This window comes from Drosophila subobscura, chromosome J (assembly GCF_008121235.1).
Source record: "Drosophila subobscura isolate 14011-0131.10 chromosome J, UCBerk_Dsub_1.0, whole genome shotgun sequence".
Lineage (NCBI taxonomy): Eukaryota > Metazoa > Arthropoda > Insecta > Diptera > Drosophilidae > Drosophila > Drosophila subobscura.
The window spans coordinates 19491263-19508078 of record NC_048532.1 but is presented as its reverse complement, the minus strand read 5'-3'; the positions used below and the strand labels follow the sequence as shown (position 1 = coordinate 19508078).

Genomic DNA, 16816 nt, shown 5'->3' with positions numbered 1-16816 from the left:
ATTCTTTTATAAACTTAAGACTTAAAATAAAAGTATTTAAAGTTTTTTCTTTTTTTGTTTTTGCTTGACACGCGGAGTGCCACAAAATGTTACACATTCTTGTTTTGTTTTCTTGAATTAAGCAAAATGTTTTTTATCTTGTCAAATAGTTCTCCATTGTTGTTGCTGGTGTTGCTGCTGTTGTTGTTGTGGGTGGTAGTGTTGCAGGGACTGCGTGTTGTTGTAGACCGGATCTCTCAAAGTATACGAAAATGCCGAAAGACGCCAGGCCTAGCGACAGACAGACAGCTGCTCCACAATCGCTACAAACTAAATTGATTTTGGCAGCCCGCACCGCCCAAAAGCGACTAGGCGGACGAGCTGAAGATTTCTACGTGTTTCTGTTGTTGTTGTTCGTCATCCACTTCTTCTTGTTGTTGTTGATTGTTGCGTTCCCCCGACTGTGAGCAGATGGTGTTGCCTGCCGGGGTAGGACGATGCTTGGTGGTTTTGCGGTTGACAATTTACAAGCTCTTCTCAAGCTTGATCAGCTCGGTGATGCCATCGTACATCTCCTTGACGGCATCGTATTCGGTGAGACCCATGCGACGCTTGTTGGAGATGTCATAGACACCGCCCTCAGCCTCGGTGTGCTCGCCGCGGGTGCCGCGCACCTGCAGGTTGTACTTGGCGGCAACCTCCTCGAGCTTGGCCTTGTTGGAGGCCAGCTTGGGGACCTTGATGTGCACGGAGGCACGGATGGTGGTGCCCAGGTTGGTGGGGCAGAAGGTCAAGAAGCCAAGACGATCGTCGTGGCTGAAGGGCACACGCTTCTCGATCTCGTTGACGGCAGTGACCAGGCGAGTGTAGATCTGGCCGAGATCGCCACCCTGCTGCATGGAGATGATGCGGAGATGATCCTCCTCATTGCACCAGACCAGGAAGGTCTTGGCATCGTTGTGGTAGATGCCACGGCCGCTGGGCCAGTAACGGCAAGCGTTGGCGGCCTGCAGGAAGCGATCGCCCTCCTTGAACAGGAAGTGATCGTCGATGAGCTGCTGCTGCACGGTCTTCTCCATGCCAGTCAATGGGTAGAACTTGCCCTTCAGCTCACCCTCCAGACCGGACAGGGTGCTGCTGACCTTGCCCTCCATCTCCTTGTACTGGGCCTCGGTCAAGCAGGGGTTGAAAGGATAACCCTGCATGGAGCGACCGCAACGGACGCGAGTAGAGATCACATACTCGTTGGTTGGGTCAACGTTGCCGAAGCTCTTGACATCACCGAAGGTCGAGGCCGGGTGCTTGTCGGTCTTCTTGAAGCCACCATGGTAGTCCTCAATGATGGGGTCGAACAGATCGGCGAAGACTGTGTACGACTCAGCATCGGGGGCATAGATGCCGACGCCGGAGTCGTGGTTCTCCAGACCAGACTGGATCACATCCAGCAGAGTCGACTTGAAGGTGGGTGTCACCTTGTTCTTCAAGTTGTCGAAGACCTCCTTGGTCAGGTACTTCTTCAACAGCGACTTGGAGTCGGAGGCAGCCAGCTTGGCAAAGCCCTCCTCCAGTTTAGCGAGTACAGCAGCGTCAACCATGGTGTCTTGTTTGCTGCAGAAAGGGATACAAAAACGAACAGGGAGTTTAGTTTAAGGGCGTGGCAGTAAATGGCAGTCACTAAATAATAGCAAGAAGGCAGTTTATATTTTTTATTGTTTTGTGGCGCCTAAAAGACGGCAGGCAGCGGCAACACGTTTTCGCTGGCGCATATCCTCACAATTCCTTTTTGTTTGTCCCCGCAATTAGTTTTGGGTTATGGCCATGTGCTCACACTCGACTTTGGCCCGCCGGCACGCGACACACCAGCCACACACCAAGGCACCCCTCCTCACCCCTTACCGATTACCACCACCCAACCCAACCCAACACATCACCATCCCCCCCGGGTCTGTGTCTGTACGTACGCCCCTTGTGTACGACGATTGCTGCACGGTGGTTGCTGCGCCTCTCTCTCGCGTGTGTGTGCCCTGTTTTTGGTGGTGGCTGATGGCTGACTATAACATTTTTGCCGGCTGCCGCTGAATACGCAAATCGACGGCACACACTAACTATATCTGTGTACACACGCCTCGGCTCCGGCTCTGGCTCTGGCTCCGGTTTTGACTCTGCCATGCGCACTACAACAACATGGCGACGACGACCCGGCCCCCAGTCAGAGCTAGAGCCAGAGACAGAGCCCGAGCCCGAGCCCAGAGGAGGCTCAGCCAAAAGTCCAGGGCAATAATAACTTTTTTATGGCATTTTTATTTTTGGGCGCTTTTCAGACAAAACTTCACGCAGCCCCACACACACGTACACACATGACGTCAGCCCCAGGGATACAGACACAATGACTGCCCGACGACCATCGTCTAGGACCTAGGCCACAAGGGAAGCCCTAGCCCGAGACCGAGACCGAGACCCCTGCGATATATACACACCCATCTTCTCCAGCAGCCGTTGCTGCTGTACCATTGGGCTCTCCTCCACCGTTGGCCACATCGCCCTCGATCACCTTCTCCTTCTTATCCTTGGAGGCGCATAGACCCATTTTGTAGTTGTTTGTTTTTTGTAGATTTGGTTGTAAAAAGTTGTCAAAAACGTTTAAAAATTTGGCGCTTGCTTGGTCACAAAGTTCGGTGTTTGTATATAAAAAATTGGGGGAGGATTTCCGCTTAATGGATTTCCTTCCTCTTTTGCTTTTTCGTTTGCTTTTGCTCTTGCAGGTAAAAATGAAATCACAATTCAGCTCTAGCTCTACTATAATAGATCTCTAATCTCTCTATCTCTCTTTCTCTCTCTTTGGATCACGCTTAAACACACACAGACACGATGCTTGACTAATGTTTAATGTTTAATGGGTATTGCTTTTTGATTTTCAATGATTTTCGGTTGTTGTTTTTGGTGGTTGGTGGTCTGTTTCGTTGGTATCAAAATTAACGGACGCAACAATTTTAAAAATATCAATTTAATATTTTCAGTTTTCGTTTCTTTTTCCTTGCGAACTCTTCTGCTCTGCTCTGCACTGACGGGTTTTTTCTTGCTCTTTCTTGCACGATTTCAGCTGCCGCGCCCAAAAGTATACTACACTAAACAAACACTACGCAATGCTGTCGAAGGGAGCAAAGGACTTGCTGACTGCTGCTCGGTTGGCTGACTACTGGCTGGCTGGCTGTGCCGCTGCTGCTGCTGCTGCTACTCCTTCGTGGGCTTGTCTGCACACAATATTTAGCGCGCGCGTTTTGCTCGACAAACGAGGACTACGAGTACTACGAGGACTATGGTTGTGGACGAACAACACACTCAATCGGCAAATCGAAAGGAACTGAGAGCTGACGCACCCATGAGCCCCGCACTTAGCCGGCATTCGGCATTTGAAATGGGAGAGCATTCAGCAGAGAGAAACAGAAACAAGGGAGAGCGCGTGGCATCGATGTATTTGCCGAAAATTCTCAATTTGTTTTATTTTTGCAGAGGGGGGGTGGGTTGGTCGGAGGTCGAGGGTTGCAGCAGCAGCAGCAGCATTGCCTATCCGCAGGCGCCGGCCCAAACTGTTGCCGGATGAGCGGCAACATAATGCGGAAGGATATATTTATATGATGCGTTGGACGCACCCCACTCAGACCCACCACCGCCAGGCCCAACCCAACTGCCGCCTTCGAGTGAATCAATAAAATTTATAGCACGCGACTCAGTCGGCAGGCAGCTGGGAATTGTTGAGCCTAAAGCCGGATAAGGGACAGAAGCAGAAGCAGCCGCAGCAGCAGCAGGGGAAGGGGCTGCTCGGTCAAGTCAACTTCAAGTGTCGGGCTGGAGTGTGAAATGTGCTCCTGGTAATGACATGAACGAGACACTCATCCCAGCCCATACCATCCCTTTGTCGACTCTCAAGTGAGTAGAAAGAAAAAATCAATTACTCGGCAAATCGAAATTAAAGCCAGCTTGCGGGATTCCCAGGACCAGGGTAAAACGTGTACTCAACGCTTTAAATAATCCATTGTGGGATATGCGAGAGAGGAGGTCCTGTGTCTGTACTTGCAGTGGAAAATTCAGTTCGTTCGCTGGCTGATCCAACTCGGGGGATGGATCCAGTTCAATGGTTCAATGGAACCGGCTGCCTGCTACCGGAGACATTGCATTGCATGTCGACTGAACATTAAGCTCGTGAAAAAATTGCATTTACTCTGCACCCCCCGCACCACACACACACTTGGTCAACTCTTATTTCAGACATTTGTTTTGTTTTCGGCTAATTTCATTTGCAGCTTCAATTACTCGGCCAGACAGGGAGGGAGTCGTAGTCAGAGTCAGAGTCGGAGTCAGAGAATGACTCCATCTCCAGGGTGAGTAATCCGCCGGCGATCGATCAGTTTTCTTTCCATCTCCAATTGCCCCATTCGTCTGGGGGTTTTTGTAAATATTGATTTGAAATGGAAAACACTTTGCCAACTCAGCCCCATCCCCTGCGGTCTCACTGCTCCTCCACAAATATTGATTGTGGAAACTTTTAGGCCATTCGGGAGTCATATCTACTGTCGGTCCGCCCACTTTGAATGAGTAAACTTAGGCTTGTTAATGCCCCGTAAAGATAATGGCAAGAGCTTTGCCAATTGCCATGCAATGCAGTGGTTAAGGGTGTACCGAGTACGAGTACGAGTACGAGTACGAACGAGTTCTATGAGTGCGAATATCTCGAAAGATAATAATAATGGCCATAACAGCAGCTGACTTACGGGGCTGTCTAACTAATCAATTAACTCGAGTGCGCCGGTTGGCTGATAGTCAATGAAAGATTGACTTGAGGAAACTGGAGCAAACACACACGTACACACATAGATAGGGGGAAAACGTTGGAAAGCCCACCCATGACTCAAAGGACCAGGCACTTAAAAGACAAGCAAATCAAATTAAAATACTGATTTCATTATGTAACCCTCTTGATGATGATGATGCGGGGACACCAACACCACCATCAAAGGGGTCGCAATGGCACACAGGGAAAAGGATTTGGCAGCAGGCAACCCCCGAAGGAAAAGCAAGCAGGATCGGATCAATGGCAGAGCAGAGCAGAGCAGCTCAACTGATTAGTGTCACAGGGTAGTAGTGTTCTAATCACACACGCGTCACCAACTTTGAATTAGAAGAAATTAGAGCCTTTATATATTTTATAATGATATCACGCACGCGGCGGCGACTCTACTTTTCTAGAGTTTTTTTTTGTTTTCGTATTTTTGCAACCGTCAAGGCTTAGCAACAATTCGCGAATGGCCGGCACTGAAAAATCACTGAATGCGACTCCACCTCAGCTGGAGTGCTGGAAAGAGAGTGTCAAGAGTGCCAGGCAGAGAGGCGAGCCTCAATAGAGAAAGAGTTGGCTGGGATCAAGAGAGTCAGAAAGAGAGAGTAAGAGTGAGTGTGTGAGCTTGTTGTTGGCCAAGATAAGCTTTGGCCCTGATAAGCTTAGTCACTTTCAAATGGCAATCAGGGCTGTTAGCTGTCTCTCCGCCTGCCCGACTGGGACACGATCAGACGATCAGAGTAAGGAGCAGGCAACCCCGCGATTAGATAGCGCGAGATGTGAGCAAACACTCTTCCAGCCACAGGTTGGTCGTCTTTGTTGGCAGGCCAAAAAACAAGAGCGAAAAAAACCATAGAAGAAGGAAAGGTAAGGTAAAAGTTGCCTCCGCAAGAATCGGTGCCAAAAGCAATCGCATAAATCGAAATTGGCAGCCGTTTGGCCGCCAGTGGCAGTGGAAGTGCCCGTGCAATGAGCAGTGTAAGTTTATGGCCACTCTGGTCGTTCGTTCACCCGAGAAATCTCAGCAATAGTTTGCCTTCGTTAATTGCATAAACCATTGGCCCGGCCGCCTGGCCTGGCAGCATGTCAGCATGGCCTGGCCAATCGATTGCACAAAGAAATTGGCAAAGTGCACGAGAAATATTTCGAAATGTATTTCGGGAAATTGGACATCGACAGCGTCGTCGTCGTAGTCGTCGCAGATTGCCGCTTTAGTGTTTGCACATGTACGTGAGCGACTGCAACGGGAAATTGGCTGCAGGCTGCAGACAGTCCAAACTGGTCAACATTTTGATAAGGGAAAGGCTAGAAGGCGGATAGGGTAGGTATCAGACAGACAGACGGACAGAGAGACAAGCCTACATTGTTCACACACTCATTACCATCCATGAATTGGGCCCCTACTGGGCCAGACATTAATTCAAGTTGAGGCTGGACATGGCATCATTCCCATCCCTATGTCACATTCCAGCCAGCAGCATTTTGACCAATAAACATGAATTCGACATAAAGCTCTTATTAATATATAGCGAATGTATAGGGGTAGGGATTTAGAGGGCTGCTGGTCGCCCGCATTTCCAAGTAGTTCTCGGATCTCATCTTTGCCTGCCTGCCTGCCATGGGTCGTAATTTAATTAAAATTCTTTTGGCAAAACGTCAAAGCATCTCACACTCAATTAGGCAGGCAGAAAGGAAAGGCAGCCAGTCATCAAAATACAACAGCAAACAAACATGGTACATATGTACCATATAGTAAGAATCTTATGTATATAAGAACTAAAGATATGAACATCAAATGAAATACATATTATTTTTCCTTACGTTCCTTTTTTTTGCAGAGCCAAGCAGCAAGTGGCGCAAAATATTTTGCTGGCATTTCATGCTCATTACCCGGATGTCGTTGATTTAAATTTGTGTGCTGTCTGGGAAGACAATCAGCGAGCAGCGTCGGACGACACTTCATTAAGCTAAGCAACCAGCAAGCCAAAGGGGTTGTCGGTAGCTGCAGACTCTGCCAATTCCGGGAAATTGGGGTGATCTTTATACAAAATGCAAGCACACGACAGAGTTTTACACAAGTCGCATCTACTCTACGTTTATTTGACATGTGCTGTAGCTGCAACGGGGTTTTTCTACGTAAAGCTTTTAACTGATTTTATATGAGCTTTTGCCAGCAGCTTTCTCTGATTTATTATATTGCAAGTAAGTAAGTCCTTTGCAAGTTTGCAAATTTGCAAAGCTTTCTCTCTCTGTCGTTGAGCTTTCGCTCAGCTACAGCTACAGTCGCTTCGAAAATATTATGACTGACGACCCGCTGCCGCTCCTCCCTACAGCTTTTCAGCAATTTGATTTGTTTATTCGAGTATTTGTCTGAAATTCTAGCCCCGTCCAAATATTTGTTTATTTTCTGTCAAATGAATTGTGAGAAAAATCAGGCAGAAATCGTATTATTGTATGGGGCATTGATTGGCACTGTCGCTGTCATCCGAGAGCTGCGTTTGCAATTCTATGCCATTTCCTGTCTGTGCAAAAATAAAGCAGAGCCGCACCGAACCCAGCCCCAGCTTTGATTATATAATAGTGAGTGCAATGCAAGTATAAAGCCTTTTGTTTATCCATCGAATGGCAGAGAGAAAGAGAAGCGTTACCCTGTTAACTAGCTAGACTAGAGGGTTGGAATGTGTTTTTCCAATGTTTGAAAAGTTAATCGCGTTCCTCCTCTGCTGTTCCTTCTTTTCCATTTCCATTTCTATTCATTTCACTTTAATGGATCTCAATTGAATAATTAACAGCCATGTGTGCCATAGAAGCAGCGGCAATTCGTACAGCCAATGTTATACGCGATTTGTTTGTTGAATAAAATACACACCAACATTCTGTGCCCCGAGTTCCCATTCCCACGTCAGCTGATGTGCCAGCCAGCCTATGGGTTTGGAATTTTGTGTGAGGCTATTTCTTGGTGGTGGCCAGGTATACTTTGTGTAGCTATGATGGGCACCTCTACCTACCCTATCCATCTGGTATCTGTGCCTATGTTTGTGCTTTTGTTTAGCTTATTTGCTTTCGCGGGGTTGTATTTTTAGCAGCCGGCATTATATCAACTCGAGCCCGAAATCGCTGCTGCTGCTGCTCCCTCCCGCTGCTGATGGTTTTGGCCACTAAATTTGGCCGCCCGCCCAATCGCCCCCAAACTGTGGCAGGATTATATAATCGTTAATTGAGTACTTTGTAGCCTGATATTTTGGCTGTGTGCTGTGCTGTGCGCATTCCTGTGATTTGATTTCTGTCAGCCGAGCATTATTCATTTAATTGTGCAACAATTGGCAGATAAAATATCTAGAGCCGATAAGCAATATATTTGATTATGCAATCGCCTGGCATTGACCGCGAAAGTGAGTATTTTATTGCTGAGGGTGAACCATTCTTATTATAGCCATGGCCGGGCCGGGCAGGCAGGGGGGCAAGTTCAGGGCACGAAGCCAGCAAAGTGCTAACTGAAAGTTGTTCTCTTTCGCCTCTTATCTTTTAGAGGTGTGAGCACGGCACGTTAACAAGCCCCAATATCTTATCGGAATTGGCATAGAACATAGTCATCGACATAGAACGTTGGAGAGACTTTCTTCTGCATGCCAATGAACGACCGACCTTAAACTGCAGTCCCCCTGCCAGCCTCCCTACACCAGCAATTGGCAAGCAGCCGCACGCTACGGTACAGTCCTCCCGTTCATTGGCATTTGGCCGCAAAAATTGCACAACGAACGAAACAGACAGACAGACGGACAGAGAGGCAGACGAGCAGCGACGTTTGCCAGACCATGACAGGGCCAAACAAGTTTTTTGTGTCTCTCTTCTTGGCGAAAATCAGAGAACTGCATAACGAACGTAACTATATACTCGGCATAAACTTGAGGCGCTTTATTGGCTTGCCGGTAACCGGTTTTCGGTTTTGGGATTGCAATAAATGCATTCAGCATTCAATTAAATTCATTCAGGTGACTCAGCCGGGGGAACTTCATGCAGAAAATGCACAAATCTTGGCTGGCAACAGCGAAGCACAAACACATACACACACAGGATACGCACACACTCACAAACAAAAGGAATTGTTGAAGTTAATTAAACAAATTTGTTGCCGCCAGAAATTCAACTTTTAGTTGCCACACTTAGCTTAAATTCTTAAGTATTAAATTCTAGATAAAATCACACCATGTACTATCTTTAGTTGGAATAATTTGTTTCACTTGATTTGCAAATATATTTTTTATGGTTTATGGTTGGAGAACGGCTCACCTTTGCAACCGTAGAATTCAACGTCCAACGTTACAATGATCAGAAAATTCTGTTCTTTGACTCAACGGATTGCAGTCGGCTGGCTGTCGGTGGGGCAGCAACGTTGGGGTTGGCGCTGACGCTGGCAGAGCAGCGGCAGCAGCGCTCCCTTCTTCTTTCACTTTCAAACTACACCAACACACACACCAACACACACACACACACACACACAAGAGAAACGCTCGCCAAGCACACGAGCACAGCAGAGAGACAGAGAGAAAAAGCTAGTGTGGGAAGCCTGCCTCCTGGCGTGCCTCTGCTGCTGGTATGCCACTGTATTTGTGGCAGCTTGCCGCTCTGCCTCGGCAGCTGTGTGTAGTGGCAGCTTGCCGCTCAGGCACAGTGTATCTGTGTGTAGTGGCAGCCAGCCCCTGCTCCCCATTGACGTAGGACGTGACGTATGATATAAAAGCAGAAAAAGCAGTAAAGCTTTCGTTTCGCCAAAGAGCGCGACAGCAAAACACACACAAGCACGCCGGCACTAAAAAGCTCTTCAGCAACACAAACAAACACACGCACACATGCATAGAGGAGGCACCTCTGCCGCTGGCAGAGAAAAGGAAAGTGTTGGCAGCGCGCAAACAGCTAGAAAACTGCACTGCTTCATTCCGGTTGTGGGAGCGAGAGGCCCACAAGAGCGAGCCTGCAGGCAGGCAGGCAGGCTGTAGCTGTAGCTCTGCGTTTGCATGTGTTTGAGTAACTCTGCTTGGCATCGCAGCAGCGTCAATTGGTGGGTGTGTTTGATACACCACACCCATACGAATGCAAATAGTTTTCATTGCTTAATTACGAGCAGACATTGCTCTAGGCGAGGCGGCCTCCCCGATGAAAGTAACCAAAGTACGAGTAAGTGTCACAAGTTAGCCCCAGAGTACACTCCTCAAGAAGTGCCAGTATTTGGGATGACTCAACAAAGTCCCACTCAAAAATGCCCAAAAATGCTGAATAAACAGTTGAAGCGGACCATCGGAGGGAGCTTATTGTTCGACCAGATGGGGAATATACTATAGACCCCCGTACAGCTTCAGAAATATATGCAGATCGTGTATTTATGACACAATCTGTCGCTGGTGGTTGTCACGATCTAAGGCAAGCGATAAATTTTGGCACTAAGACCAGCGCTATATAAAAATGAAAAATTCTAGAAAATATCACGATTAAATGTAAAAGATTTAAAGATAATTAGGCGAAAGACTAGACAAATAAACATCTAAACCCCATACATACGATCTATACCTAATAATAATGCGAAAGGAACAATGAATTGTTGCCTTAGAGGTGAAACAAATAAACAACACAGATATAATCGCTTACACGATCTCTAACAAAAGTCTTGAACTTGAAATCGAATGCCTTCGCAGCATAAACGAACCAAATACATACGCACGAGAATATGTACATATTATATCTAGGTGTGGGGGAGCCCAAAAGAACATCGAACATATTCATTTGTTACTAAATGAGAAAACTGAGGGAAAATATTTGAACAGTTGCCAACGAAAATGTATGCAATGCGCAGCAAACATCGAAAGATCTATACAATATATCCCTACACCACACGTATAGTAAGTTGTTTTCGAAAACAACACACAAACACACAACTTTTGGTTTCCCGTGGCACACGAATTTTCCATATTCCACGGGACAGGCATTAAGAATATACTGTACATATTCAATAACCGTTTCAGCCATCAAATAATATTCAAAATAATATACATATGCAGAGAATTAACTTTTGATACGCATTAAAATTCCGAGTGGCAGCAGGCACCGCAGGATGCTTATATAATCCAGAACTGTCATCCCTCGCAGTGCGGGAGGGGCGCACATTTTCGCATTTTCAATTCACTTTTCGTTTTCATTTTCAATTGCTGCGCGGCTCTCGAGTGGTGGCGCTGAGATTACGTAAAGGCTCCTCCCAACCCAGAAGCTTTTTATTCATCTTGCAGTCGAGTGGCTGCCTTTGGGGGCTCGGTGCCTGTGTAGGCTTTCCCGTAGAACAACGAACAGTTAATACCCGGCTAACAAGTGGAGGAAAGCGAAATCTATACTAGATATGAATGTATATAGGGAGCGACCTTGAAACGCTTGCGAAACAAGCTTCAGATACGAGTAGATACAAATTTTCGTTACTGTTGACACACAGTTGAGAAAGCACTTAGCATGTGTGTGGGGCATACAATATACATATATCTAAATTCATTATATATATACTCGACTCGTAAACGATGTGAGCTGTGGGAAATGCATGTGACAAGCCTCTGGCTTTGGGTGGAAGCCGCGCTTGATTCAGCCACCGCAGCGAGAGAGAGCTTATTCACATAGTCAGAGGGGCTTCTGTTCCATGTCAGCATTACTCGTAATCGTATCTTTATCCACACACATGTATATATACGGGGGAAACTTGCATAACACTCTCATCGCGGTGCGCCGTGTTTATAGAAGCATTTAGTCACTGACTGATTGCGGCTAGCAATGCTGGAGGCCAGGCCAGGCAGCCCGTCAATCCAGAATGGATTGCTAATTTGTGGGTCTGCAAAAAGCGAGTGCCAAAAAATGAGTAAACCGTTTGAAATATGTATTATTAATTTGTTCAATTTGCGGTCAGCCAAGCACGAGTCCGCCTCTAAAGCCTCACCCTTCCCTTTCAGGTCAATTAGCTGTGAAATTATTGCTACAATGGAAAATTGTTTGGGTTTTAGAGCGGGAGGGAGCAGTGGCTAATTATTCATGGATTGCAACAGATCATACTAAGTCTTATACAGCGAATGCGATACACAAAAATACACTTTATTCGTGTTGTCAACTTTGCATTTGTGTATTTGTTCTGGCCTTTTGTTTGTTAAACAATATTTTGGCAGCAGATCAAAAGCGACGCTTGCCAAAATCAATTTTTTGCACAGGCGCGAGCCAACAGAACGAACCCAAACTATATATTCGTACATATGTACATTTATATGTACCTTTATGTACGTATATTCATCCATTTAGCTATACTAGAGAGGGATATGGGAACATCAAATGAGACACCTAAGTGAGGGCCGCCAAAAGTGAAGCCTTCTGTCCATCAGGAAATGGTTATTATGAAAGAGTGCCCCAAAGACATGAGGCATGACGTGGGCTCTGTGGCTCTCGAGTCTCCCGAAATAGGCTCGTCGCGTCAGTTGTGGCAGCAGGAGACCACTGCCACTGCAACTGCAACTGCACAGCCAATTTGCAGCACAAAAACAATAAAGCATATAAATTGTCGGGCCACAGCAGCGCTTTGACTGCGTCTCCAAATATAAATAAACTCTGCATGGGGGGAGATCATGTGACCTGACGACGACGACGGCGACGACGTCGGCGACGCACAACGGAGGAGACAGTCGACGGAAGACAGGCCTCATAATGGCCACGACAGCGGCACATCATTTCAATTTCCATTTCATTTTGCATTTGGGTAGTGGGCAGCTAGCCAAAAAGCTAAAAAACCTGCTTCGGGTTGCCAGAATGAAAGCACTCGACGCGCCTGGCCAGTGGCCACATCCTTGAACACCTGGCAAGGACAAGGCGAATGGTTTGCGTGCCCCAAGGTTTCACATTTCGGGCTGTGGCTCTATTTGTGGCGCCAAACACTCGGTCGATTAATATTAATGGGAAATCAATTTTGTGCAATTAGAGGAATTGGAGAAAGAGCAGATGGCCGGGCAGGGCTCATAAATAAACTGAAACTTGCACTTGCAGCGGAGCCACAATGCAGGAGAACGCAGGCGACACTCGCATAACGGCGAGCTGTCCGCCCAAGCACAGAACATGAGACAAAAATAACACACCAGGCAAATTGTGGTCGCCCCATCATCATCATCATGATCCAACATTTGTGCTGATGCGGCTGCTGCTGCATGGCAACGCATCAACGGGGACTTGGGTGCCGGGCGGGAGCCTCTTGTCGCCAAGCGGCTTCCACATGGCAACTATTTTCGCCAGCAGAAGTCACCAGAGGGCATTGAACCCGCCTCGGCTCGCCGCACCGCGCCACGAGTCAGAGATGCGGAAATGGCCCCTTACACACAAAAATATTAAATTTAACAACTTAAAAGTCTACAAAAATAGTTGCAGCCGAGTGTGCAGGATCCGCTTACCGTTCGCCAGCCTGCTGCGCCTCCTTGATCGACTGGATGAAGGCGTTCGACTCGCCCTTGATGAAGTCATTGCTAGCTTCCTTCAGCTTGGGAACCTTGGGTGCTGGCTGCTGGGCCTCGAATAGCTTTTTGTCCGGGCTGTCGCCGATTTGGTTGCCATTAGTGGCATTGCCATTGGTGTTGCCCTCGGTCAACGATTTTGGCAACGGGATAGGCATCTTGTCAGCTGTCTTTGGAGGAGTACTGGGTTGAGGTACGACTGTAGCAGGAGCTGGCTTCGGTGGGGCAACCACTGGAGCCGGAGCAGGAGCAGGAGTGGGTTGCGCTTTAGGTGCTGGTGCAGCTTCTTTCGGTGGAGAAGGTGCAGGAGCAGGCGCCGGAGCTGGGGCCGGTGTCGGTTTGGTTACAACAGGCGCCGCAGGTTTCGGTGGCTCTGGTTTTGGTGCAGGTACAGCTGCTGGCTTCGGGGCTGGTGTGGGTTCCTTTGCTGGTGCTGGAGCGGGCGCAGGAGCTGGATTCGCTGGTTTGTTGTCTAACGCGGGCGCTGCAGGCTTGTTTGAACTAAAAAACCAAGCCAAGCGCTTGCTACAAAAAGAACCAAAAACAAAATAAAAGGAAAATCATAATTAAAACAACAAAATCAATCAAAAAACTTAAAATGTAACACAAATAAAATAAACTTGAAACCCCCTCCACTCGCCAATGCGTTTTTTCTTCCACAGAATGTTCTCGAACGTGCGGCTGCTGGGGCGCGCGGAGCACCCTTTCTGATGCAATGAACTACAGCTAAAATTCGACACGCCTTTACCTTCGGCACTGCCCACAATTGAAAATACAATTAAAAGTTAACTTTTTACAAGTTTCCCTTAGTTTTTTGCTAAATTACAGCAGATCTGCGTATTTTTCAATAGGAAGATGAGAGCAAAAGGGACGCGGCAAAACTAGCGGCGCTGGCAGTTTCTTTACCGTTGCAATTTTGCCACTTTTTCGCAGTTTTCAACTACAATTCGACTCACCTTCGACTTTACACAGTGCACACAAATGAAATTTCAATTAATTGGCAATTATTTGACACTAAACGCTTAGTTATTTGCGAAAATACAACAGATGTGCGATCAACGCGTCAATTCGGTGGGAGGATGAGAACAAAAGGGAAGTGTAAACCAAGCGGTAGGAGGAGAATAGCAAGAGGGACGACGAGAACAAAAGGGACGATGCAAAACAAGCAGTGTGACCTTAATTGTATCAATTACAGGGTGTCACTCTTTCAAAGCTAGCATTCCAGGAATCGATGTAATCGATATCGAAGGATAAAACTTAAATTCAAATTCAAATAGATTCCCAGATTGCTTGTAGGAAATCAATTTCGTACTCCTACCCCCCGTAATAGTCAGCATTTCTGCTGTCACGTAGGCCAAACGAGCGGAAGAAAGCGCAGAACTCGTGCGGCCAATAGATAAGCAAACAAACTCACAAATACAACGAAAGCCGGCCGGTGTTTCATTTTGGCCAAACGAATACCTTGCCAAACTTTAATTATCACTTTCATTATTACGCTAATTGCCGGCAGATAACAACAACTGGCCGTTTTGTTTGCCAAAATTGTGAATTCGGATTCGCATGGGCGAGTGTGTGAGAGTGCGAGAGTGTATTTGTGGGTCGCTGTCGCTGCTGATTGCAGCTATCACGATGAGATTTAGAGCCAACGTAGAAAAGCCGGTTGTTGTTGCTGCTCAGTTTTGCAGCAGAGACAGATCCATCATGTGACTGTGTGCCCGGGTGAGTGAGTGAGTAACTTTGTTGCTAAATGCATGGAGAACAAGGCCTAGCCAGTTAGCACCTCTCAACCATAACCAGCGATCCCACGACAAGTGCGAATAGAGAGAGAGAGAGACACAGAGAGTGAGAAAGTTGAGGTTGGGGCTTAGATTGTATAGTGCAGACTGTTTCCGAGATGATTAGATTGTGGAGTTTTTGCGAAAATCAATTATAGGGGGAAGGAAACCCGGCGATAGCAGTTATCTGATAGATTTATGGAGTGAATGAACGGTAATCAATACAGACCGTGCAATAAGTCAACTCTTATGAGCGAAAGTCGAGTCTAGCATGGATATTAGCAATTCTCCATAAGTTCCCAATTAAATAGAATTTCATTTGAAGCAATAAAATCCTCTTCACCTATTGTATAGAAATTTACATTGCATTAGACCTGCAATGTAGCTTGCATGTCAATAATACATGTACCTTACACACATTTTACATGTGCCCCGAAAAGCAGGCAACACAACACACAAATTTTTAACTGAACAGCCAATGCAGTCCAGTGCTTGTCAAACCCTCTCCCTACTTACCGGATTTCGTCGACAGCAAATGTTAAATACCACAAAGCGAACATTGTAAATAGCTGAAAATAGATGAAAATCGTAATTAGAGTGAGTATCCAGACTGATGAATATGTATTCATATGTATGTACGATTAAGTTTTGAATTAATGGGAATTGTTTGAGCTGTAAATGGAAATTTCCACAACATGCACTTGTTGGGCGCTGACACTGAAATGATGAATGACCTCGAAAACTGACAACGAAGTGACGTAGCGCAGCCGATGAGTGTTGCGAAAAGTCAATCAACAGCAGCAGCAACAGAGACGGCAGCAGAGTCCGGAGCAACGGCGAGACGAAGCTTTAATTAATTCTCGAGACGCAGATAAAAAAAAAAGAGTATTTGCAGTGGCAGCAAAGAGTCGGTCGAGTCGCAGAGCGCACAGCACAGCAAAGACATGAGTGCAAATATGCCGGCATTATTCAAGGTTTATTTATAGAAAAAGCGGGAACGGGTGCGAGAGTACCGTCCCCCTAGGATTGCAAATTGACTCGCTGAACCGCGCTGAACGCTCGCAAATGCATTCGCAGAGCGCCGTGGGGCACGTGAAAATGCGCGACTTCTGGGCAGGCAGCCAGACCATCCAAATCAATGCTGGCGAATGTGCACTCTGAATGGCGCCGCAGCAAAACGTCTAAATATAGGGCTTGCCACCATCGATCAATTATTGTGGCTAAGACCTGTAGGGACTTTGTTTACTCATCAGATTTGTGCCAAAAGTTGTTGGTTTTGGTCTCTGGAACTTATGACAGCAGCGCAGCTGTGTCTTCTCTCTCTCTCTCTCTGTTTATTTTCTTTGAAAGCAAACGCGGCGTATGAGCAATTTGAGAGTGACACACAAACACACACACACACGGATACATGGACAGTTACGTCACAGTCTGTGAGAGACGAGAATTATGCAGCATGCCACACACAAACACTTGAGGGATGATTGGGGGTGTAAACGAAGGCCCCTTTTGGGTCCACTCACCTTTGCTCGGATGGGAGGACTTATAAAACAGTTGGAAAAATCTTCTTCTAAAGTATGTTAACTGGAGGTTCGCTGGGGTTCCGTTCCTTGGTTCGTTTTGGGGGTAATTCTCGTATCAAAAGGGGTTTAAATGCCACTTCGAAGACCGTTCCACAGCAGGGTGTAAATATCTTGCTGATTTTATTAAAATTTCAT

General features: G+C 46.8%; 1 protein-coding gene across 4 annotated transcripts; it reads right to left on the bottom strand.

Annotated features, from left to right (window-relative positions):
* Positions 1 to 410: 410 nt before the first annotated feature.
* On the bottom strand, positions 411 to 15670 carry LOC117895365 (arginine kinase). 4 transcript variants are annotated; one of them, XM_034802949.1, is made up of 3 exons: positions 15618 to 15670; positions 13267 to 13851; positions 411 to 1587 (listed from the first exon to the last, which is right to left on the bottom strand). In XM_034802949.1, exons 1-3 carry the CDS (start codon positions 15659 to 15661, stop codon positions 504 to 506), a joined length of 1713 nt encoding a protein of 570 aa, XP_034658840.1. In that variant the 5' UTR covers positions 15662 to 15670; the 3' UTR covers positions 411 to 503. The 4 variants fall into 4 exon arrangements, with proteins under 4 accessions (XP_034658840.1, XP_034658842.1, XP_034658843.1 ...); XM_034802951.1 differs by lacking the exon at positions 13267 to 13851; XM_034802952.1 differs by lacking the exons at positions 13267 to 13851; positions 15618 to 15670 and adding an exon at positions 9104 to 9233.
* Positions 15671 to 16816: the final 1146 nt, after the last annotated feature.

Bases quoted from the DNA above. Each gene is read 5' to 3' on its own strand.
- LOC117895365 (XM_034802949.1), bottom strand. From the start codon at position 15,661: ATGTTCGCTTTGTGGTATTTAACATTTGCTGTCGACGAAATCCG. The intron at 13,852-15,617 runs GTAAGTAGGGAG...TTCTTTTTGTAG, and splicing joins TTTGCTGTCGACGAAATCCG to CAAGCGCTTGGCTTGGTTTT. The intron at 1,588-13,266 runs GTAAGCGGATCC...CCCTTTCTGCAG, and splicing joins GCGCAGCAGGCTGGCGAACG to CAAACAAGACACCATGGTTG.